The sequence below is a fragment of the Suillus plorans genome, assembly GCF_016647745.1.
Source record: "Suillus plorans strain S12 chromosome Unknown HD556scaffold_68, whole genome shotgun sequence".
In the NCBI taxonomy this organism is placed as follows: domain Eukaryota; kingdom Fungi; phylum Basidiomycota; class Agaricomycetes; order Boletales; family Suillaceae; genus Suillus; species Suillus plorans.
This window is the reverse complement of record NW_024537452.1, coordinates 156,709-181,371: the sequence shown is the minus strand read 5'-3', so window position 1 is coordinate 181,371 and position 24,663 is coordinate 156,709. Positions and strand designations below refer to the sequence as shown.

The 24,663-nt window shown below is 45.3% G+C and overlaps 8 protein-coding genes across 8 annotated transcripts; 7 read left to right on the top strand and 1 right to left on the bottom strand.

Annotated features, from left to right (window-relative positions):
* Positions 1–564: 564 nt before the first annotated feature.
* HD556DRAFT_1447857 (uncharacterized protein) lies at positions 565–1,062 on the top strand (the record flags this gene model as incomplete). Its single annotated transcript, XM_041307347.1, has 2 exons — positions 565–967; positions 1,016–1,062. The coding sequence occupies 2 exons, from the start codon at positions 565–567 to the stop codon at positions 1,060–1,062; spliced, it is 450 nt and encodes a 149-aa protein (XP_041155686.1).
* A 4,371-nt stretch (positions 1,063–5,433) lies between these two features.
* On the top strand, positions 5,434–6,265 carry HD556DRAFT_1312045 (uncharacterized protein; the record flags this gene model as incomplete). The annotated part of the gene is made up of 6 exons (XM_041300615.1): positions 5,434–5,491; positions 5,529–5,617; positions 5,658–5,713; positions 5,851–5,911; positions 5,959–6,014; positions 6,166–6,265. 6 exons carry the CDS (start codon positions 5,434–5,436, stop codon positions 6,263–6,265), a joined length of 420 nt encoding a protein of 139 aa, XP_041155685.1.
* A 7,969-nt stretch (positions 6,266–14,234) lies between these two features.
* HD556DRAFT_1403608 (uncharacterized protein) lies at positions 14,235–15,627 on the top strand. Its single transcript, XM_041303890.1, has one exon. The coding sequence runs from the start codon at positions 14,296–14,298 to the stop codon at positions 15,517–15,519; it is 1,224 nt and encodes a 407-aa protein (XP_041155684.1). The 5' UTR covers positions 14,235–14,295; the 3' UTR covers positions 15,520–15,627.
* A 1,918-nt stretch (positions 15,628–17,545) lies between these two features.
* Positions 17,546–18,139, top strand: HD556DRAFT_1312043 (uncharacterized protein; the record flags this gene model as incomplete). Its single annotated transcript, XM_041300614.1, has 4 exons — positions 17,546–17,583; positions 17,684–17,747; positions 17,777–17,874; positions 17,911–18,139. The coding sequence occupies 4 exons, from the start codon at positions 17,546–17,548 to the stop codon at positions 18,137–18,139; spliced, it is 429 nt and encodes a 142-aa protein (XP_041155683.1).
* Positions 18,140–19,681: 1,542 nt separating this feature from the next.
* Positions 19,682–20,011, top strand: HD556DRAFT_1312042 (uncharacterized protein; the record flags this gene model as incomplete). Its single annotated transcript, XM_041300613.1, has 1 exon — positions 19,682–20,011. One exon carries the CDS (start codon positions 19,682–19,684, stop codon positions 20,009–20,011), a length of 330 nt encoding a protein of 109 aa, XP_041155682.1.
* Positions 20,012–20,014: 3 nt separating this feature from the next.
* Positions 20,015–20,776, top strand: HD556DRAFT_1245107 (uncharacterized protein; the record flags this gene model as incomplete). The annotated part of the gene is made up of 1 exon (XM_041298506.1): positions 20,015–20,776. A coding segment is annotated over one exon (762 nt), but the record flags the coding sequence as incomplete, so codon positions are not given.
* A 180-nt stretch (positions 20,777–20,956) lies between these two features.
* Positions 20,957–22,146, bottom strand: HD556DRAFT_1312041 (uncharacterized protein; the record flags this gene model as incomplete). Its single annotated transcript, XM_041300612.1, has 6 exons — positions 20,957–21,061; positions 21,177–21,321; positions 21,375–21,439; positions 21,696–21,842; positions 21,866–22,006; positions 22,054–22,146. 6 exons carry the CDS (start codon positions 22,144–22,146, stop codon positions 20,957–20,959), a joined length of 696 nt encoding a protein of 231 aa, XP_041155680.1.
* Positions 22,147–23,004: 858 nt separating this feature from the next.
* HD556DRAFT_1245179 (uncharacterized protein) lies at positions 23,005–24,364 on the top strand (the record flags this gene model as incomplete). The annotated part of the gene is made up of 2 exons (XM_041298514.1): positions 23,005–23,923; positions 24,078–24,364. 2 exons carry the CDS (start codon positions 23,005–23,007, stop codon positions 24,362–24,364), a joined length of 1,206 nt encoding a protein of 401 aa, XP_041155679.1.
* Between the last annotated feature and the right edge of the window lie 299 nt (positions 24,365–24,663).

The following is a 24,663-nucleotide window of genomic DNA, read 5'->3' as shown; positions in this document are numbered from 1 at the left end:
CTGACCACAGCATTAGTGGGAGGAGGTCTTGTCAGATCCAAATCTGCAGGTACCTATACTCTGATGCATGAGAATGCTTGAAAACAATAATCATACAGTTGATTGATGATGGCATCAATGATGAACTTGAATAATGAATAACTAGATGACTTTCAATGGGCAAAATAATCCAGAATAGAACATACTGGAGTCTCAAAAACATTACCAATACTGATGTGTTTATCTATCTACATATCATAAGTACAGAACAGTTGATCCTGTGGAACAAATTTGTGTTGACACCATGTGTGCACTCTGCTTGAGCTCCTGTTAGGCAAGAGCACGGGTTGGGGTAACCCGTGCGGGTGGCAGGTGCGGGTACCCTTTGGGTATGGGTGTGGGTCTGCCATTGGGCTACCCACACCCTCACTCACATCCTCGCTCGGGTTCTACCATCAAAACATTGTATATTAGTACCTGATCGAGAACTCCGCTGCATGTATAGTATCTACACAGATTGAAACCTTAACAAAGCCACAATATTATTTTCATTCAAGTTTTACCTGCCCTACTTAAAAACTAGCCATGCACCCAAACATATTCACGGCCACTGCAAAACATGTCACGAAGCTAACAGACAAGGCTAAGGCAGCAATCAAAGACAGGCTCAAAGCTGTTGGCCCATCCAAGAAGCAGAAGGCAGATCCCAAGAGTGCGAGTGTCGCCTTGAACCACCCGAAGAAGACAAAACAAAACCCTCCCACTGGTACACCTGAAGATTCACCAAGCTCCAAGGATTTGACATCTCCACCCAACGTGGGAACAGCCCCGGAACCTGGCAAGAGCTGTTGTGCTGTTGTTTGGACTGAGGAAGAGGAAGCAGCACTATATGACGATGACATTGTTGCTGATGAGAGCGAACACAACGAGTTGCACAACCCAAGTCCGAGTCCAAGTCCAGCTCCAGAGAGTGCTGAGGACAAGCAAAGTATGATTCTATTATACAAAAAAACACTACTAATTAGCTGCGCAACAGAACGGCTCATGAAGGAATGGGGTATCACCTGTTTATGCATTTTTTGAGCCCACCCCCCACATTGTTGAGCTTGATGGACAGTGTGCACATGAGTTCAAATGCTATGCATGAGGATGCAAAGCCACGATTCATTGATTCCTTGACAAAAAGTATGCAAGGTCCACTGGCAACATGTGAAAGCATGTTAAATCTTGCTGGGGTGATGAAGTCTTGCAAGCAGCCGATCAAGCAAAGAATGCTGCTGAGGTTCGGGTGAAGGTCATTGGTGGAATCCTACGAAATGGTTCAATTACGGCGTCATTCGAGAGAAAGGGAAAGGGAACAGTGATGTACTCACATCGACAGCACACCTGGAATGAGACAAAGTATGATAACAGTATTTTTGATATTTTTGATGGCTGATACAGTAGTATTCAGGGCTGAAATTGTTTGTTGGATGTCAGAAAGTCTGCGTCCATATGAAATTGTGCAGGACAGGGGATTTCAGTCACTCATGAAGACGGTGTAGCACTCAAGCTCACGCTAGGCTTGTATTCAGCTGATTCACGATTTATGTCCAATGCCTGTTGCACGATAATCACTTCCCGTTCAACCTGACACTTTGACATCGGACCCGACACTTTGACTAGTGGACCCGACGTTTCGGCCACAGCAGACCCCATATTTTCCCGTGCACTTGTCCTATCCGTGTCCTGTCCTGTCTTGCTAGCCCCACTAGGTGCGTAGTTCATTATTTCGCACATTACTCATGTCGTAGCAAGCACTATTACATGTTTTCCCATAGTCCGCAGCGCCTCGTGTTTGTTTACATGTACTTTGGATCCGAAATACTCCACCGCTACTTTCACCTATGAGTTCCGCATTTCTACGTACTTACATATATATTGGACTGACCTCTAGCATTATTCAGGATCCAAGTAGTGGGAAGTTGTTCCCCGACACTTTGTGGTCAAACCCGATATTTCATAGTTCTTAGTTGACATTGTGAATATTACCGCTCTTTCTATCTGAAAACACCCGTCATTATCAATATTCTGCATACTGCTCGCTTTCCCGACACTCGCTATCGCCATTCTCTGTAATCCACTGAACCTGCACCCGAAACCTGCTAGTCTGCTAACCCGAAAACATCAGACCCGACGCTTTGGCGTTGGACTCATGATTATACCTTTGGACTTTGTTTCCTGCACTCAGACTTTTGATCACTTGACATTCCACCACTTACAGACTAATACCAGATATCTAACCCCTCAGGTCGAACGCACTTGTCTACAAGTATAGCAGACTAGGCCACGCAAGACCACATCATTTTATATTGCTGAATACTTACTTCGTGTAGTGACCAGCCATTGTTGTCTTGTTACAGCGGATTGAAGGAATAAGTTTTGAGTCCATATCACCGGGATCAGCAGCATCACCCTTGTCCCCCATGTCTCCGATATCACTTGCATCATCATCCGAACCATATTCGAGCATGTCATCATTTTTGACCTGTTTTGCATCAAACTCACAGAGAATAGATTTCGCAACCAAATTCACGGTATGGAGGAAGCATTGGGTGTGACCCACACGTCCACCAAAATTCAGGAGCTCCATAGCGAGCTCATCAATCATCCTATTGTTGTTGGATGCATTATTGCATGTGATGCAGAGGACCTTCGTGTTATTGGTAAGTCAAATTTCTTTGTATGAAATTGTCAGCTGAGAGCTCACTTTGTCTGTTATTCCAAACTCTTCAAGGATACCTTCAAATGCATGTGAGAGCTCCTCCCCGGTATGTGACTATTATAATATCAGCAATGCATCATCTTTGGTTTATGTGAGTGATTTTTGTACCTTAGCTACTTCGACAACATCTAATGGAAAGCTTAGCACCATGCCGTTATGTTCTAAGTGGACCAACAAAGCAACAAAGGCACGATGGTTGGGGGACGTCCAAGCATCCGTTGAGAAGTTCAGTATCCCTAGTACGTGTTTTTTTTGTTTCAATTCATGTCCAGACAATACTAATCAAACTAACCTTTATCATCCTAGCAATTCGCTGGTGCATTTGCACAAAAATGAGTTGCACATCCCTTGAGACAGTCGACTTTGACGGTATGTAATATTCAGGCCTACCCGTTGTAACGAGACAACAATTGCTGGTCACTACACAAAGTAAGTAATTGTTAAGAACGTGCTCAAGGGTTGGATCCGAAGGGCTTGGCTTCAGCTCGTGCGCTGCGCCCCTTACCCGAGTACGTGCCCCTAACTTCCGAGGGTTGTTGAACGATGTCCGAAGGTTACCGGACGATGTCCGATGCGCGGGAATTCCAGCGGACGTTCGGAAACAAGAGATAAGACTAATCCGGACGAAGTCCGAACTAGAAAGGAAACAGCGGAGGACTACCAGAGGTAGAGGCGGAGGTGACAAGTCTATAGGAGTCGATCCTAAGACGAGCGGAGGTCAATGAGAGAGAAACTCAAGTCGGACGGAGGAGGGAATGAGCAGAGTCTAAGATGATATTCGAACTCAGGAAACTACAGAGATTGTACAGGGGTTTATATACTACTGAGGACATAACAGAGAACAGTAAGTGCAGTGCGAAGCTATGTAAAGCTATGAAGAAAACATATGGGACGACTATCACTAGTCTATCGGAACTTAGTAAAATGAAGACAGAAATGAATAAGGGACGGAAAATAAAGCGTACTAACTGATAAGGGAAATACCAAAGGGATAAGGCACGGAAGTTAGACACGGGTCGGATCCGGACGATACATAGAAGTCGGCCGGATCCGGAAATCCGGAAATGATGAGTGTGATAGGTCCGGGTCCGGAACACGGGATATGACACTGGGGGTCAAATCTGAAGGGCTTGGCTTCAGCTCGTGCGCTGCACCCCTTACCCGAGTATGTGCCCCTAACTTCCGAGGGCTGTTGAACAATGTCCGAAGGTTGTCGGACGATGTCCAGAGTCCGATGTCCAATGCGCGGGAATTCCAGCAGACGTTTGGGAACAAGTGATGAGACTAATCCGGACGAAGTCCGAACTAGAAAGGAAACAGCGGAGGACTACCAAAGGTAGAGGCAGAGGTGTTAAGTCTATAGGAGTCAATCCTAAGACTATCAGAGGATGACGAGAGGAGAAACTCAAGTCGGACGGAGGAGGGAATGAGCAGAGTCTAAGATAATATTTGAACTAAGGAACTACAGAGACTGTACAGGGTTTATATACTACTGAGGACATAACAGAGAAACAGTCAGTGCAGTGCGAGGCTATGCAAGGCTATGAACAGAACATGTGGGACGACTATCACTAGTCTATCGGAACTTAGTAAAATGAAGATGGAAATGAATAAGGGACAGAAAATAAAGCATACTAACTGATAAGGGAAATACCAAAGGGAAAAGGCATGGAAGATAGGAGCTGACCGGATCCGGAAGTCCAGAAGTCTGGAGATGATTGCATGATTGGTCCGGGTCCGGAATGCGGGATATGACACTGAGTCACTATGAGTCATATTTCCTTATTTAGAAAGTTACACAGCCACATTTAGAGTAGTATATAAGGGACTCTGTTTCCCCTCTGAATAATAGATTCCCCCTTCTTGAGAGATTCCCTTTTGAGAAGGAAGGAGGATTTGAGTATCTTCTTAAGTTTCTCACCCTATATTTGTGTAAACATCTGAGTGAATATTAGTTCATTCCCTCCATTCATTTATCATCATTTCTCACAATATACTGATCTTCTGAGGCCTACCTTGAGCCAATCCTTAAATTACACTAGCTGGTACACGGTTATCAGTCATCTAGTATAGTTTCAACATTCTCTTTATGACACAGGATATCTTTTCTGTGGGGAGAATTCACGTATTTCTTAATGATTAGGAAGGATGACAAATAAGACTAGCACTTTACTCAACAATATTAGAAGCTTGGCTACTTTAAGACTACATCACGAGGATGTACTTTGTTCTGACCTGCATCATACTCATTGTGCAGTACCTGAGCAGCAGAGAAGTTAGTTTTGAAGCCACATATTTTGGTTGATTCAATTGTGTTAGAGGCTTAGTTTGATTTCCTCTGATTTTTGAGAATAGGGAGTGTTTATGAGATAATGCTCTGATTCCTTTGCATATTGTCATGATCTATATTCTTCATCTTATCTCATATCTTTGCGACCATCTTCTTGTCGCATCATCGCACTACATCAAGCCAGTTATTGATTTGGCTACACCATCAATCATTAATCCTTATCATCTGTGTCCTAAGTACTGCATCAAGCCAGTTAACGGATTAACAACCTTCAAATACCCAAGCACTGCATCAAGCCAGTTAATGGTTACTGTTCCTGAGATTTATCTTAATCTCATCCTTTTCAAAGTCATTAGGACATTTGCTTGCTTTGACAAACCCAACTTTTACACCTCCTCCCATGAATGACCATGTTATCAACTGTTGGTATTTGTCTGAACCGTTGACCATGGAGGATAGTGAGAACTGGTGATTTTATTGCCAATCACATCCTAGTAAGACAGTGGGAGTTATGTGCTCTTGACCATTCATATCCTCCCCCTGGGTGCTGTAACGATACAACAATTGCTGGGACACTACACAAAGTAAGTAACTAGCAATATAAAATGTTGTGGTCTAGCACAGCCTAGTCTGCTATACTTGCAAGACAAGTGCATTCAACCCAAGGGGTTCACTGTAGGGTATTAGAATAATTAGCTGTATGAAAAGGAAGATAGTCTGAGCACAGGAAACAAAGTCTGAAGGTATAATTACGAGTCCAAAGGTAAAAATGTTGGGTCCGAAGTTTTCGGGCTTTTGGATTAGTGGCTTTTGTCAGGTTATGTTGGATTAGCGTCAGGAATGTAACAAATGTTAGGGATAGTGAATGGCGGGTTACTGTCAGTGTTTTCGGAGTGTTTCGGATAATGAAAGGATGATATTGCAGAATTCAATGAAGAACTACAAATATCTAATGACCTCCGCCTACTCAGAGGTAGAAAGGTAAGATAAGTAAGTAGGAGGCATGTGAAATATAGTGTCTATGTAGAATTTTGGAGTGCTATAGGCAAAAGTAGTAGCAGTAATTTTCAGGTCTGATGTCCTATGTAATAAGACATGTGGTACTGCGGACATGTAATAATGTGGTCCACAGTGTTAGCGATGTGAAAACAGATAACTGTGCACCTAGTGGGGATAGATATGACAGGACAGGACATAGGGAGGACAAGTGCACAGGAAAATATTGGGTCTGATGTGCGGGAAACATTGGGTCCATCGGACTAGCATTGGACTATGTCAGATTAGTGGATAAACATTAGATTAAGTAGGTAAGTGTCAGATAACATCAGGAAGTGATTCGTGTGCAATGGGTGTTTGACATGCATTGGAAATTAGCTGAATACATGTTCAGCGCGAGGCTGAGTGCTACACTGCCCAGCAAAATAGTTGTTTTCACAATGCCCCTATGCTTCAGTCCACTCATGTAGCTTATGCTGATGAAGAAGTGCAACTCATCTGCTTTATTATGAGTTGCATATCTCAGAAAGTATATATTACCCTTCCTTTTGGACCTCAGCCTACTGGCAGGAAGCCTGTCTCCCATAGTGGTGGCCAGTACCATGTTTCTCTGACTAGCTCACAGCTGAAGGCATTTGCCATTCTTCAAGGTCAACTGGTATTGCAAAAGACTGACAATGATGACCTTCTTAGCACTCTAAACAATATATTAGAAATATTGTATATGCCATCAAATACCTTAGACATGTTTTAAGACTGGTATATCAACCACATGACAGTGTTTGTATGTCTGCATGCTGTTCATCCTGAAGGAGGATTCATAAATCCAGAGCACATCACATACACCACAGTTTGCATGCAGTTTGATATCAGACTCTTCATCCTGGACTTTCTACAAAGACAGTTTGCAGCCTATATCATGGCAATCACCTCCGAGTCTAACGATACCATTGAGTCCAATCAGCCTGCCAAGGGGCACCACTTAGGTATCTTAAGGTGGAGGCTGAACAATCCAGGGAATGACTTTGAAGAGTATGTTCTTTTTTCTTATACATAAAATAGAACTAATGTAACCTATCAAGATATTGTGAAAAGATTATTAATGAATGAGGAACTGAAATGCAAATCACTCCTTTCATCTTTGTGTGGGAGTGGGTCAAATCATTGAGCTGGATTGTCCACAAGACTCCAACCAAAGGAATGGTCACATGGCTGGAATGTGATGACATTTAATCCATCAGGCATTTTAACTACACAGTTAATATTGACCAGTACCACTCTGCCATCCAGTCAATCCTTAGAGACTGTTTTGCCCACATTTATTCCAAGGTTCTGTTCAACATCTCCCTCTCCAACTTCAGCTTACAGCTACCTGATAACCAGCAGGATGAGCTCACATGGAGCTATGGACTTTTTCATTAACCCTTGACTCCAATTGGAGGATTCTGGCACAGGAGCTACATCATCATTATCACTACTATGTTTACTTCTAGAGCTTGGGACTCTGTGTCACTTGGATGAGACTAGTCAAACAATCAGCTAGGATACTGTGCAATTAAACCAGTGGCTGGCCTATGTGTGCATGGCATGGAAGTATGTGTGTATCCTCATGCACCTCTTAGCTCTTCTGGCAAGAGGCACCGAAGAAGAGCTGTGACAACATGCCAATGGACCAGAGTCAGTCTTTTTTTCTTACATGCACTTCAGATGCTAGTAACCAAAAGTAATTATAACAAGACATCCTCCATCACCAGAATCTACAAACAATCATCTGAGTTATTCCCTACCAGATAGCTCAAGCTGTAACAATTTTACTTGGAAGTGTATACTCCATTGAATTGGTGGCCACTCTACAATTCCAATGCAGTTCACTAAGCTATGCTCAGGAGATCGCAGACCTCTATCAAATATGCCTCTTCATAACAATGAGGCAGCCATGTAATTTTGAATGTATGTCTCTTATGTTGCAATCTTGGTCCATGAAACACTTAAAGGTTCCCTTCAGCATGAGGCTACATCATCAGTTCGCTAAAGCACTGCAGAGGAAGTTTCTATCCTACCAGTTAAAGGACTCCGATTCACTGGTGGAGGATACCAATCTGGCTATGGGACATATGCAGCATGTGGCAGAGTTCTATTATGGCAAAGAGACTCAGAATATGGCAGTCTCTTTATTACTGCAGCAGAAGTTTGAGGTGATGGGTAGTGATTAGATTGAGTGGCATGGCATTCCTGCAACTAGAATTAGCACTGAAAAGAAGTAGCACAATTGCCATTTTAAGTACTAGTGTTTTGACTCAACTATGACAAAACTCAGGTGTTGCAAAGATGTTGAAATCTTGTCGAATGAGTGCAGTTTCATTAAGGTGAATCACTACACCAGGAATTTGGATAATTGGAGGTAGATCTTGTGCATTGGGTGCAAGAAAATGACATCATCGGGAGGTGGGAGCATGACAGAAATTTAAGACACAGAAAAATATACAAGAAGGCAAACATACTGATCAATGTATGCACACACCCAACCAAATGTGTTTGCGTCCACAAGACTTACTATCCGAACAACAGCATAGAGCTCCATGAATAAGTGTATGGCATCTGGCCTGGCATTGTGCCCTGGGAAGAACATGGCACATTCTAAGCTGAGAGTATGTAAGTCTTAGATAGTGCCAGGGACCGGAGCAGGCTTTGATTTAGGTGCATCTGAATCAGCTCCACTGCTGGTAGGGGAATTACTTCTTCAATATGCTCTGCCACTATTTTCACACTTTCCTCTTTTTCATCTTATTCTGACTTCAGGGAGTGGTGTTGCACCTTCACCTGCATTATGGTCAAAGATAAGGTCTCAAAGGCAATGTGGATAGTCACAACTTGGAGGGCAATGGTAGCAATGACATAATAAACAATTTGTGGAGTTAGTGTCGGAGAGGTGTTTGGTGGCAGCTTCCGTGATCTCATATGCCACATGTCATTTCAGCAGGAATGTCACTGTGCGGATGGCTGTGTTGACTGGAAGTGGGATCACTGATGACATCTGGATAATATGAAATAGAATGGTGGAGAGATGGGCCACTGAATATGGCCGCCCTTCTTGGCATAGAAGCTTGGTTGATAAAATTTTCTCTACACTCTCAGTGTCTATGATGCAGCTCTGTAGTGCTTCTATTTCTTCCACTGTGGTGGGGTTCCTGGTGGTTCTACAAGTATTGGGACCATTGGGTGGAGTTGGGGAGTGGGCTTTAGGTTGACTTGCTCCAGCAAGTGCCCTTAATTTCCAGGTGCTGGAAATGTTGTCTGAAGTTTCTGGAATATGACAAGGTTGAAATCCAGATGTCTGGTGTAATGATACAACAATTGCTGGACACTACACAAAATAAGTAACCAGCAATATAAAATGTTGTGGTCTAGCACAGCCTAGTCTGCTATACTTGCAAGACAAGTGTGTTCGACCCGAGGGGTTAGCTATCTAATTAGTCTGAAGTTAGTGAAAAGATAAATGATCAAAAGTCCAAGCGCAGGAAACAATGTCTGAAGGTATAATCCCAAGTCTGATGCCAAAGTGTTGGATCTGATGTTCTCGGGTTAGTGGGTTTCGGGTTCAGATTCAGCGGACTACAGAGAATAGTGATAGTGAATGTTGGGAAAGCGAGTGGTGTAAGACCTATGGTCTTTGCGGCCTCGTATAGGCCTTTTTGTGTTGTCCCTTTGGTTCTAATGCAGTGCATGCTACCCTGAGTATAGCGCGCAAGTCTTTCATTGTTAGCCGATGGCTGTGGCTCTCGCACATGCTTTGGCTAGTGTCGGCTTCTCTTCGGATCTGTTGCATGTCCTCCATCTGTCCTATCCATATCCCCCGCCGGTTCATTGGTGCGTATATTACTTGATTTACACTAGACTAACAACAATTCCCAAGCTATTCCATTTATATTTTCATTAAATGTGTCATGGACCCTACTTACATACATCTCGCTACCTACTCGGTTCCGAATATCGCTTAGGTGCGCATACATATATTGGATACTGAGAATTTTCATGTAACCTCTCTCTCCCATCAGAATTCATCACCCATTTACACGCAAAACTACAAGTCTTGACAAAGAATCTAAAAATCTTTGGTACTCTCTCGTGCGTGCACTTCTGTCAGCGACAATTGTCTTGTGTTCATGTGTCTAAAATATCCAACACTCTTGGCGCTTGTCATTGCTTGGCCCCGCCCTCGCATTTTGAGTACCTCTTTCGCATCTCATCTTCAGCTTAACTGCGCACTTCCGCATTTTGTCACATTGCAGCCGCTTGCGCTCGCATCACATCGCATCTTATTGGCGCTCCGCCTATGTGTATATCGCATCACATTTTTGGTGGCTCGCTCACACTCACATCGCTTCAGCTTCGGCTTTTGCATTCTCTTTAGTCTCAGTCACCCTTACTAGTTTCTACGTTTCCCCTCACACTTTTTACTTAGAGGAATCATTCTCAGTAGCAATCCCCTCAGGCCGAATCTATACTCATGTCCAGAGGTCTATTTGAGTTTTACCCCACTTCCCCCTTCCCCCGCATTTTCACCCCCTTCTCATCTAGCTATCATTCCTCGCACACAGCGGTATGCGGAGATATCTATAATGACGGGTATTTCAGATAGAAAGAGCGGTCCTATTCACAATGTCAACTAAGAACTACGAAATATCGGGTTTGACCACAAAGCATCGGGAAACAGCTCCCTACTACTTGGATGATGAATAATGCTTGAGGTCAGTCCAATATATATATAAGTACATAGAAATCTAGAACCTGTAGGCGAAAGTAGCAGCGGGATATTTCAGGTCCAAAGTACATGTAAACAAACACAAGGCGCTGAAGACTATGGGAAAAATATGTAATAATGCTTGCTGCAACATGAGTAATGTGCAAAATAATCAACTACGCACCTAGTGGGGCTAGCAAGACAGGACGGGACATGGAGAGTACAAGTACACAGGAAAATATTGGGCCCACTGCGGCCAAAATGTCAGGTCCACTAGTCAACATGTCGGGTTGAGCAGGAAGTGATTATCGTGTGATGGGTATTTGACATGAATCATCACATAACTGAATACGAGCCTAGCACGAGCTTGAGTGCTACACTGGTGAGTCAGTGGCATCAAACCAGGCAAAAGGAACAGGAGCCGATGTAGAAACAACTATTCAGATGGTGATTTACTGAACTATATGTTGGGTCTTGCTTGCCTAAGCTGCTATGCTTGTAGTGACAAGTGCGTTCGACCCTAAAGGGCAAGCAAGTGCAACAGGGATCTAGAGATTGGTGTGGAGGGTGCCGTTCATCGGCCAATGTGAAGCGCGGGTACGGAGCGCTCGAGCAGCGCGAGCGCGTTTATGGAGCGCTTGAGTGGCGCGAAGCGTGAGGTGGGTTTATAAGAGAGGTTCGTAATAGACGTTAAGGATATTCTTATTGCCAATAGCTACTAACTATGGCATGTGACGGATGAGCTTTACACTGATAGTGAGGTGCAGGGAGATTCTATATGATTCGATGATGTAAAAATATGAACTACAGGCGCTTATATATGTCTAAAAATGTGCCCCTGAAGCGGAGCCGAAGCGAGTAGGTAAAGTATGTAATAAGGGTCCATGACATGAGAATTGAGCAATCATTAAAATATAATATGGTCTGATATGAAGAAAATGATATGAACATGTACCAGTGAGGTTAGTTTGGACAATGGATGGATGTGCGACGTAGGGCACTTCGAGCGCGGGAAAGAGCGCAAGAATGCAGCGCTTGGGGCGGCCAATGCGCGGGAACGTAGCGCACGCTTGCTGCTTGGTGCGGGAGAGTTGCGCTTCGCATAGGGAATGATTGGAGAGGGATTGGCACAAGTTGTGCATCAAACTGTACTTTGAGACAGGTTGCATATATAGCCTCTGTGTTAAGACCATGCACAAAGGGTAGGACTGATTCCGAGAGGCTTGGCTTCAGCTCGTGCGCTGCACCCCTTACCTGAGTATGTGCCCTTAATTTCAGAATGATGTCCGAAGAAAGTTCAAGGACGTCCGAAGCGCGGGAAAGTTTGGAAGGACTTTCCGGACGAGTGCAAGTAACTTCCGGAAATTACGATGAGGTTTCGTCCTGATACAGATATGTGTAATGGCTACTTAGGACAAGTCCTAAGTAGAAGCAAACAGAGGAAAGGCTGCAAGGACAAAGTCCGAAGCAGAATAGGTCCGGAGGACCACGGGAAAGTTTCGGACGAACATCCGGAAACTTCGGAGGATCGGATGAGCAGATAAGCAGATGAGCGGATAAGCGGAGCTCTGGCCTAGGGAATTTCTCCCTAGGCCCAAGATGGATATTGACTAAGTCGATAGACTAGAACTGTTGTGAGGACTTAGAGTGAGATCTAGTGCAAGGACTAATATGATATTCAGACTGAGGAACTACAGGACATATACAAGAGTTTATATACTAAGGAAATAACAGAAAGATCAGTAAGCAAGCGTCCGAGGCTATGTATGAAGCATAAGCAAAGTTATCAAGCGCGAGTCAGAAATGAAGCATAGGTTAACGGATCAGTAAGCATACCGGTAGTAAGTATAACCGAGATACCGAGGACAAGGAATACTGAATAGAGGAATAGGCTGTGTTAACGTTATATGCACAGGAATGAATTAGGAAGCTTATCGTATATCGGATCAGATCAGATCGGACCAGATCGGACCGGACGTCCGGATGAGACGCGTGGATATATGGGATATGACATTAGGGTGATGGGACAAAGGATGACTGATGCAGGCTAGCTGAGGTATAGAGGTAAAGGGATGTGGATGTGGATGTGGATGTGCAGAGGTGCAGGGATCCAGATGAATAGAGGACTGGAGACATGGATAGGGCGTCCAAAGGTCCGGATGAGGTGTGGGAATATTGTCGGATGTAAGTCCGGAATACGGGATATGACACTCTGCAAGGCCACAGAGATATCAGTCTCTACACCGATGGGATAAGTAAGGTCTATGCTACTGACAGACACTAGTGATATATACCTATGTGCCTCAAGGTCCAGACAGGACCCCTGGCACCTCCAAAAGACCCTTGAAACCTCTGAAAGACCCTCAATGCCAACCCCTACTGACACAGATCCCCCCCACTAAAAATGATACTCCTGGGTCATGGCTAAATAAACTGAAACAGGACAATGTGTGGGACGATGAGGCAACACATGGGGAGCCAAGATGACATGTGGGGAGCCAAGACAACATGTGGGGAGCTGAGACAACATACAGGAAGTCGAGACAATGTGTGGAGAGACAAGGTGATGTGCAGAAGACAAGATGACATACAGGAAGTCAAGTCTATAGGTAATGGGGACAAGATTGTAACAGTGTGAACATGAAATGTAGGTAGTGTAGTGTGAAAAAAAACAAAAAACAGACTGAAATGAACTAAGGTAACATTGAACAGAGTATGGAAAACAAAACAGATAAGGTGCAGGGAGGTAGAATAGTATGCTAAGGGTGTATGAGTAGAATGGGGTAGGGAGAACTTTGTTGAAATGAGGATGGATGTGTGAATGAATCAATTGATGGCAAGCAAAATGGTTGTATGTAGCATACAAAGAGTGAAATGATACAAAAGAAAAGAATAGATAAACCATACAAGGGATCTTCCTCCTCTCAAACTCTTCGCATTCAGTTGTCATTGCATTGGCATTGGCCACGTATACTGGGGCTGAACACTGGGTGGCGGAGTGTGGTGTGAGTCATGTGTGTTATGTGGTTATATGAGGGTGTAAAGGCAACAAACAAACAGTAAGATTTGGCAGGTGGCAGATGGGTCATGGGTGGTGCAAGGTGCACATGGACGACACATAGTGCGTGCAGGGAATGTCAGTTACACACAGATAATGTGTGATGCACACAGATGATGCAGGTGCATGTGGGTGATGTGTAGTGCACATGGTGTAGCGGGGCGCTCTGGCAGAACAGGACGGGAGTGGCAGGGGTCCTGGCGCGGTGGCAGGAGTCCTGGCTCGTAGTCGGTAGTCCTCGCGTGTGTCGTAGTCTGTCCTCGATAGACAGAGCCGTAGCCTCCCGCCATAGAGGTCTGGCCTTGGTTCCCTTGCAGTCCGTGCCCGTTCCATCTGGTGATGAGAGTGGTCTTCGCTCCCCGTGCTTGACATCTGAGATCTGAGTCCTGGTTTTCGCATTTTCACATTTTTTTGCTCCGGTCTACTTTTCGACTTCTCTTGGTTTCTGGTCCCCGAATTTCAAATTCATGTCTATAGAACCTGTCCCGCTCTTCTATGGTGACTATAGCGGCAATGAGGAACCGTCTACGTGGTTCACAGAATTCCAGCTCTCCCTTCCAACAACATGGACCGACACTCAGCGTGTCCGGCGCTTCTCTATGCAACTCGTGCCCGGACAAATGGCAGACCAGTGGTTCCAGTCACTCAACTCAGTCCAAACTGCCACATTTGCGGCACTCACGATAGCTTTTTTCAAACGGTGGCCACTTCTGAAACCGCCCAAGTTATCTCGTGCGCAGCAGAGAGAGCGCGTGGCTGCGCATGCACTGAAAGAGGGTGATATTGGAGCATTGGCGCCCAACGGCAACTTTGCGCATGTTGTATGGGCAACTGAGATCTCGCAACTTGCTTTGGGTATGGGAGATTTAAAAGGAGATTTGATTGAGGATGTGCTCGAGGGCATCCCCGACCTCCTCAAGGACCACCTAACATGCAGTTACTCAACATGGGACGAGTTCGTTGAAGATGTGCTACGAGTTCCCAGCATCAAGCTCCAGCGGAGTTGTGAGAAGTTGGAAGATAGGAATCGTCGAGACGCTGACATTGCGCAGTTGAAGGCATGGAGTTCGTCTGTACTGTTGCCATCCTATCTACCGTCTTCGCCAATCACCAACACTAACCTTCATACTGCCCCGCCCACTTGGGCAGATGATGTGTGCTACACAGTTGCTCAGACTCGACCTTCGCGCGATTTTTCGGCCCTTCGCACTTCCTGTCGCAACCCATGGTCCAGTCTTCAGTACCGGCGTCGTCGTTTGCGGACTCATGTTCAACTCCCTCACACAGTATTTGCAGTACTCCCACATCACTCACACTTGAGACGCTATCCAACATTCTTCGACAACTCGCCATATCATTTTTCCCACCATGCTACTAGTACACCACATTGTCCTACTTGCCGGTGTCAAAAACCTCTCCGTCTCGTTCAGCCGCCGCATTCTCGTCATTTTCGGACTGCGGCCACACATTCGTCGTTCGTGGTACAACCGCGGACGGTTGCATTTGGAGAGGGGGGAGGTGTACCAGGGTGGTGGTCTGGCGCAGGTTTCCGCACTCCCGCACGTTCGTCTTTCGTTGTGCAACCGCGGACGGTTGCATTTGGAGGGGTGGCATATGTAGCGGGGCGCTCTGGCAGAACAGGACGGGAGTGGCAGGGGTCCTGGCGCGGTGGCAGGAGTCCTGGCTCGTAGTCGGTAGTCCTCGCGTGTGTCGTAGTCTGTCCTCGATAGACAGAGCCGTAGCCTCCCGCCATAGAGGTCTGGCCTTGGTTCCCTTGCAGTCCGTGCCCGTTCCAATGGTTGGTGCTGGGAGCACACAGATTATACATGGTGATGTGGGTGCATGCAGGTGACACATAGAATGGTGGAGGTGCATGCAGTTGATGCTGGTAGCATGTTGATGGTGCATGGTGGTGTGGCCAGCATCATATGAGTACAGGAGAAATAAATGCATTGATGTGAGACGTGCAGATGAGATGCAGATGTCATATGGATGGGTGAAAATGGCCATGAACAAAGAGCCAAGTGAGGACAATGGTGAAAATCAAGTGTGGATGGTGCAATATTGATGGTGCAGGTGCTGTGAGTGTGCAACATGTTGCCAGCATGTGTCAAAAAGGATATGTGGGAGAAATCAGATGGGTCAAAGCAAAGTGCCAACAAGAGGTGGTCATCAGAGCTCCCCACAGGAGGTGATACAAGTCATAGTTAGTAGAGTTACTTTCGGATAGTCATACTTTGCACAATTGATCTTTTGTTCATTCAGAATGATTGTTTGGCTTGACCGCTGCCATTTCGCATCTTGCTATCTCTGAGTTCTTTCAATAGGCTTTGCATAGTCGTACTTTGGTACCCTCGCAAGTCTTATACTTTGACATACTTTGACATACCCACTGTATTCCACTCTCAGAACCTTTGCTGTTCATCGGAAGCTCTTCGGATGCTTCATGCAACCTCAAATCTTTGTTTTTTTTTGACTTTGGACCACCTTTGCTCGCATCGGACAAGTACTTTGGTACTTCAGACACATCTTTGGAACTCAGAAGGCACTTTGGGTAACCTTTCCTTTTCTCATCTTCAATCTTAACAAGATATCCCTTGCATTTATATCAAGAGATAGATCTATAGGCAGTCTCTTTGGGATGAGCATCACACTCGCACATTGAGTTCTAAGGTGACACTATTGTAGCACCTACAAAGAATCAACTCTTTACACTACTTTAATCTACTGGGTCATCACCTAGAATCTCTTTCAACTAAGTCCCCAACTTAGTTGTCTGATCCACCATTCTAAGGAAGCCGTCACCACTTGCCTTAGCCAGAAACCTTGACCTCTCATTTAAGAGTAGAACACTGTCCATCTCTAGCTTGCCCATTTGAACACAGATGGCTCAACTTATTCCAGTCGTAACACTTCCCCTTTTACTTGAATGATGTAGTAATTGATCCATCTCATAGGATGCTTGCAACAATCTTTGTTCAAACCTTGGTATCATTTTTTTTGCTTCATCTGCTGCTTGCAGCACCTCCTTAACCCAACAGATCTTGGTGTGATTTCACATGTTACTAGTCAAATGAGCATTTTTCTTATCAAGGAACTGATGGACTTTGACCCTGCCACATCTCTTGATAGAGCATTTAAATACATATTTTCAAGGATGGATGCACTTACTCAATATATCCTCAGTGATTTCCTTACTGAAGCTATCTTCATGATTACTCTCATTGCTATTAATCTCATCACTGTTAATGATAATTGCTTCATCAGTGTGCAATGCTTCTTTTTCTCCTCTATTCAAACAGTAGCCTGGTAGTGTTACAAGTAACATTGGTCACATGGCCCCCCTATCATTTTCCCTTCATCCTCGCCCTCACCATCTACTGGCTCATGCTCCTTTACTGAATATCTGTTGACCGGATCCTCAGGACCATTGTAACGAGACAACAATAGCTGAATACTACACGAAGCAAGTAATCAGCAATATAAAAATGTTGAGGTCTTGTGCGGCCTAGTCTGCTATACTTGTAGACAAGTGCATTCGACCCGAGGGGTTAGCTATCTGGTATTAGTCTGTAAGTGGTGGAATGTCAAGTGATCAAAAGTCCGAGTGCAGGAAACAAAGTCCGAAGGTATAATCATGAGTCTGACGCCAAAGCATCGGGTCTGATGTTTTCGGGTTAGCAGACTAGCAGGTTTTGGGTGCAGGTTTGTCGGATTATGGAGAATGGTGATAGCAAGTGTTGGGAAAGCGAGCGGTATGCAGAATATTGATAATGACAGGTGTTTCGGATGGAAAGAGCAATAATATTCGCAATAGCAACTAAGAACTACGAAATATTGGGTTTGACCACAAAGTGTCGGGGAACAGCTCTCCACTACTTGGATCCTGAATAATGCTAGAGGTCAGTCCAATATATATGTAAGTACGCAGAAATGCGGAACCCATAGGTGAAAGTAGCGGTGGAGTATTTCGGATCCAAAGTACATGTAAACAAACATGAGGCACTGCGGACTATGGGAAAACATGTAATAGTGCTGGCTACAATGTGAGTATTGTGCGAAATAATGAACTACGCACCTAGTGGGGCTAGCAAGACAGGACAGGACACGGATAGGACAAGTGCACGGGAAAATATCGGGTCCAATGCGCGGGAAACGTCGGGTCCATCAGTCAAAGCGTCGGGTCCAATGCCAAAGCGTCGAATTGAACGGGAAGTGATTATCGTGCAATGGGCATTAGACATGAATCGTGAATCAGTTGAATACGAGCCTAGCGCAAGCTCGAGTGCTACACCGCGCTCGGACTTTTGATCACTTGACATTCCACCACTTACAGACTAATACCAGATAGCTAACCCCTCAGGTCGAACGCACTTGTCTACAAGTATAGCAGACTAGGCTGTGCAAGACCACAACATTTTATATTGCTGATTACTGTCATATCCTGCGTTCTGGACCCGGACCTATCACACTCATCATTTCCGGATTTCCGGATCCGGCCGACTTCTATGTATCGTCCGGATCCGACCCGTGTCTAACTTCCGTGCCTTATCCCTTTGGTATTTCCCTTATCAGTTAGTACGCTTTATTTTCCGTCCCTTATTCATTTCTGTCTTCATTTTACTAAGTTCCGATAGACTAGTGATAGTCGTCCCATATGTTTTCTTCATAGCTTTACATAGCTTCGCACTGCACTTACTGTTCTCTGTTATGTCCTCAGTAGTATATAAACCCCTGTACAATCTCTGTAGTTTCCTGAGTTCGAATATCATCTTAGACTCTGCTCATTCCCTCCTCCGTCCGACTTGAGTTTCTCTCTCATTGACCTCCGCTCGTCTTAGGATCGACTCCTATAGACTTGTCACCTCCGCCTCTACCTCTGGTAGTCCTCCGCTGTTTCCTTTCTAGTTCGGACTTCGTCCGGATTAGTCTTATCTCTTGTTTCCGAACGTCCGCTGGAATTCCCGCGCATCGGACATCGTCCGGTAACCTTCGGACATCGTTCAACAACCCTCGGAAGTTAGGGGCACGTACTCGGGTAAGGGGCGCAGCGCACGAGCTGAAGCCAAGCCCTTCGGATCCAACCCTTGAGCACGTTCTTAACACCCAGTGAAAATCGGTCAGATGCCCTCACACGGAGAACAACGGATTTGTAAGTTTGGAGTAGTCAGTAGACCTAGATCGATGGAAATCTAACTTGTGCAAACAAACGTTCAACAATATGTGTTTGATTTGAGCTGATAAGACTGCACACGCTGAAATCTCCTGCACACTGCGCAGCTCAATGTGTTCAACGAGTCTCGAACAACGTTGATTTTGTACTTTATCACAATTGAGGCTACTCGAAATCAATCCAAAGCCTCCCAGGCCTTGAAATGTACATTTTTTTCGTTCACTGCACAGCTACTAAGTACATAACATTATAGTTAGCCTATGGATGCAGAATATTGGTGCTGCTGTCGGAAATACTGTCATGGGCAGCAGAAATGTCTGAAGTCCCTCAGGACATGGCAAAGACACCTGCAGGAGGCTGATGAGGATGAGAAGCCTCGAGTGCGAGCTGCACGGCTCTCTCGGTCGTTCCAAGACTTTGTTGCTACTACAAATGACACACCAACTGCAGGACCATCTCTCGTGTGACCTTCTGTTGCCTCTGGTTCAGGACACACACTATCTAAATCCCCAGTTCCTTCCAGTGACGATGATGGACCTTCACGCAAGTGCAGATGTGGATCAGGAGATCCGATTTTTGATGTAAGATAAATGTACAATCTAGCTTGCCTGGCTAATGCTATAGTGATGTAGGATGACAATCGTCCACATCCCCCAGCTAGTCCAGACCATGATCAATACATGCCGGATCCAGACTTTGATGGCTTGCCCAGAGATCTTGACATAGAGCCTATTGAAGGTTGCGATAATGACGAGCTGCATAGAGGGCCTGATGTACCACCTGACAATCTTGACAATAATGAAATGTGTGCACCCCATCAAAATGAGCACAATGAGATACCACCTGCAGCACATTGGCATAATCCACTGAAAGATCTTGACCTAGATCAGTTGTCTCGTGATGCGAAATGTTTTGAACTTCAACGAGATATGCAATTTATTCTCGCGCTGCATAATGCTACTCTCAACGACGGTGTGGAACTTATCGGAGATGCATTGGAGCGTTTGTGAACCCCACCACAAGCACAAGCACAGCTCGACAATCCTGATATTGAACATGGCATTTCGCTTTTTCTTGCCCTCAAGCATGTGTCCAAGAGTGCTTTCAACAAGTCTTGTGCTGCTGCACTTCACTGTCACCCTGAGGACAATATCCCAAGCCTCCATCAAGTCAAAAAAATCATATCTGATCTTTCCGGTATCACATCAATTATTAAGGACCAGTGCATAAACTCTTGTGTTGCATTTGTCAGTCCATATGCTGATCTCGATAGCTGCCCAACATGCAACAAGCCTCGCTATGACCCCATTCAACTTCAGCGGAGCAGAGGGCATATTAAACGTGCTTGCCAAATCTTCCATACCTTTCCCATTGGTCCACAGCTTCAAGCATTATGGCGCCACCCTGATTCTGCGGAGCTTATGCATTATCGCAACCAGCGCACGCAGCAAATCTTCGAAGAAGTTGCCCGCAATGGGGGTGTGCCGGATGCATATGATGATGTCATTACCGGTCGTGCATATCTCGAGGCTGTTCAGCAGGGGCATATCAAACCTGAAGATATGGTTCTGATGATGTCACTCGACGGGGCTCAACTATACGAGACAAAACAAAGTGATGTTTGGATTTACATTTGGATTGTCATCAATATCTCTCCTGCACACCGCTACAAAAAGAAACATGTCATTATTCACTGCGGAAGTGAGAAACTGATCAGACCTGGAAAGGGTACGAAAAGACGATGTAAACAGTATCTAAACAGATGTAGCAAATGACACGGATTCCGAGGTGTTAGAATCTGGAGAGATCCTCAATTCAGACTGTTATCCAACACTGGAAAACTCGATGTTGCAGAGGTGCACAGAAACAGTAGAACCTAAACCATATGTCTGAATTGTGTCTGAATATGATCATGATTGACTCGGATTAGTATCTAGTTACAAATGTGCAGATCCCTATGATTCTGGGGATTTGCCAGCTTCTGGGTGCTTCGCACTGGCTTTTCCCCATTCCCCACAGCCCCCTTGTTCGCCTAACAATGTACGGGGCACAGCGCAGCCCTAGCGGTGCTCCAGAAAATCAGCCAATGAACGACACGAACTCGAATCCATACCAGTTTGGTTCCCCAGGCCACGACTCAAACCCGAGTCCATACCAGTTTCTGCCTCTACTGACTCCTGGAACCCCGCTATCGAATGCTGGCGGGGCGGTCATGCGCTGCCACAGGTGGATGATTTTTTCAGTCAACCGCCTCAGGCTGGTGAAGCCGCAAAGCCGCTGGCGCAGGAATATTGAACGCCGTCCCATATAATGCGTCCCCCTAGCGTATCACAAAACTTAGTCACTCCGTCGTTTCAGGGAGGGACTCCATACCTGGGACACAGCTCACACACTCCATTCTCAGGAGTCTTCAGGGTCTTGTGCACCCTCTCTCGGACCTGGAGGTGACTACGGTCAGCTTTCGGGTCCTGCACATCATCAGCCCCATATGATGCCGCACCTAGGCTTCAATCGTGGTTCTCTGTATCACGATTCTGCGGGGTATGAGCTTCAGAACTAATCAGGCCTTGTTCCCCTGCTCTGTATGCCCATGACCTCATGCTATGGTATCATCGACAAGAGAAGTTTGAGCTAGGTCGTTCAACTGATAGATAATATTGAGTGCCAATATCGCAGACAGAGGAACAAACTTACAGCCTTCTTGGCCTTGTACCAGCGGGTGAACTCTGCCAGAGTCTCTTTCTCCGTGTCGCTACTATCGAAGGTCTCTTCTGTATCGATCCTTGCCACAGTTCCAGCTGCGGACTTCTTCCAAGCATATTGGTTAGTATGATTAGCTAGCTACAAGGATGCATAGTACTTACTTTATATTTCTGGGCCTCTTGCCAGTGCATGACTTGAAGTTGGTCAGGAGTTTTGGATTCGGTTGCGCTGAGGTCGACATGTTCAGGAACTTGTAGTAATCTGGGCCGCTTGGTGGGCTGTCTGAGTGTGATTTCGACTGTCTACAAAGGTACTTAGTTAGTCGGTTGTATTTAAATCTAAAACTTACCATAGGCCCTGGCCGCTTGGTTTCAAAGGTAAAACTGAATGCCTGTAGTTTCGAAGGTAGTTCAAGCTTGATCTTATCTGCGTCGTCCGACATAGTGCGAGTTAATGATGGACTTAAGAGAAATTTTTCGAAAAACGTACCTCACTTAAATCCAATCGTATGCAGACGTCAAAATAGTGGATTTCCTGGGTCAGTTAGTGTTGGAACAGCAAGTATTTGAAGAGAATAAATGGACGTCGGAAAAGACATGGTGGCGAAGTCCGAAAAGCATCTGTTTACGTTTGTAGCTGTGGACCAAACGAAGGCTTTGCTTCAAAATCTACGATACATCGGATTTGCGTCGGATTAACAGCTAGGTACATTTTGTGTCTGCTCACTTGCCCTTTCTCCCTCGGAATATGGTCTGATCAGTTTCTCACTTCCGCAGTGATTGGTGCTGTCATTCCTGGGCCCAATAAGCCTAAATATATTCTGTCATTTCTCTATCCAGGTCTCCACCATCTCGCAGCTCTCCAGCGTGAAGGACTCACAATCTGGGATGCTCGTCATGACGTGACATTCATGTCCCATCCATTCCTGTTCCTCACACTCGCTGATGGCCCTGGACTGACATGTGTGAGCAACCTTGTAGGACATAGTGGAAAGAATGGTTGTCGGATGCTATGTGGTGTCGAAGGCCGTCGTCAACCAGGTGGCCATTACTATCCTGCCCTTCTCAAGCCCAATGACTACAGTGTCTCTGGGTGTGATCATGAGGACCTTGACCCTGCTGCTACACAATTAGGCTCATCAGAGGATTATGTCCGAAGACTTCGCATTTTAATGGCATCACCGAATCAAGCACAGTATGAAAAACATCGCTTACAAACTGGCATCGTTGGCCCCAGTATCCTTCTAGGTCTTGACCTTGACCACATCCTTGGCATTCCAGAGATTTTTTTGAGCGAGATCATGCATTTTTCAGGTGCCAACATGGCTGCTTTGTTTACAGACTTATGGTGTGGCACAATGAAGAACTATGCCCCAGATGACCGTGCTATGTGGGACTGGGCAGTCCTTGTTGACGACATGTGGGAAGAGCATGGCTCTGCAGTTGCTGTATGTTGGCCATATCTTCCAGGCTCATTCTACAATCCCCCACAAAACCCTGCCGAAAAAATGAACACGCATTATAAAGCCCGCAAGTACATCACATGGCTCTTTGGTCTTGCTCCTGCATTGCTTTATGGTATTCTTCCACACAAGTATTGGGTCAATTTCTGCAAGTTCACACAAGCCCTTCGTATCATGAGCCAATACAGCATAACCTCTGCTCAACTCATGGATGCCTTCGTTAAGTTCACAGAATGGGAAGGTGAATTTGAAGAGATTTACTATCAATGTCTCGCACACCGTCTCCATTTTGTTCGCCCATGTGTACACTTATCAAACCACCTTGCTCTCGAAGCCTCTCGTGTCGGCTCACCTATCTGTTCATCTCAGTGGACCATAGAAAGAACTGATGTTGAGTTTGATCTCCGTCAACCAAAATTGCCATATGCATGCCTCACACAGGTATGCTTGCTTTGTTGCCAAACCAATGCCATCAAATCTATGTTTCCACACTTTGATCCACCAGATGTACTTGCTCCACAATACTCTCTGGATATTGGCAATGGCTATGTGCTTCTCCGTGCCCATGACAAACGGTCACATCATGCTGCAAGTCCTGCAGAGGCAGCGGCAATGGCTGACTTTCTTGGCCATGAAGCTCCGAAATTTTTTCATTGGGCCTGTCTCCGTCTTCCTAATGGTCAAATTTCACGATCAGCTTGGAAAGAAAGAGACCGACCAGTAGAACATTCACGATCAGCCCGAAACATCAAGGCAAGTTCTTTAGCCTATTGAAACAACCTTTCGAAACTCAACTAACTTTGATGTTTAGCTTGAAATTGACGGAGCTACACATTTTGCTGAAGTGCAGTTTTTCACGCAGCTGGCTGCTACAGCAAATGCTGAACCTCAGGATGATGAAGACAACAAAGAGTTCTTAAATCGATTGCAAGGCCCAGAATGGCATTTCAAAAACATCGCAGTTGTCTCTGTCTATTCTCCTCCTGATGCTGCACTCCTAGAACTGTCTTTTGGTACAGTTTGGTCATGCAAACACCAGGGTGAACACGGACTGCATGTTGTGGAGATTGAACAGATCCAGGCAGTCGTCACTGTAATACCCCATCAACCCACCTTACCATCTGGAGTTACTGAAGATCGTTTTTTTTGTCGTGGAGAGAGCTGGTTTGGATGTTTCAACAACTGGAGTATTTCTTGAAGAGAACAACGACAATGGTGACAGTGATGAGGAAGAAGGTTGATTTTATACTCAGGCTATAGTAGTACACCTCGCTTCGCAGCTGGCTCCTGGTTTTCTTTTGACACTTCAAGCTGATAACTATTTGACATTTTGACAAAGTCACGGTGTGACAACTTGTACTAGTAGGCAGCATGACAATATCATATGATATTCACATCTCTTGATTATACCACTATCATATACCATCATCATGTCCTTCACACCTGCAAACCATCACACTCTTTCTGCAAACTTGTACTCTTATTTAAACAACACTG

Bases quoted from the DNA above. Each gene is read 5' to 3' on its own strand.
- HD556DRAFT_1403608 (XM_041303890.1), top strand. From the start codon at position 14,296: ATGTCTATAGAACCTGTCCCGCTCTTCTATGGTGACTATAGCGGCAAT.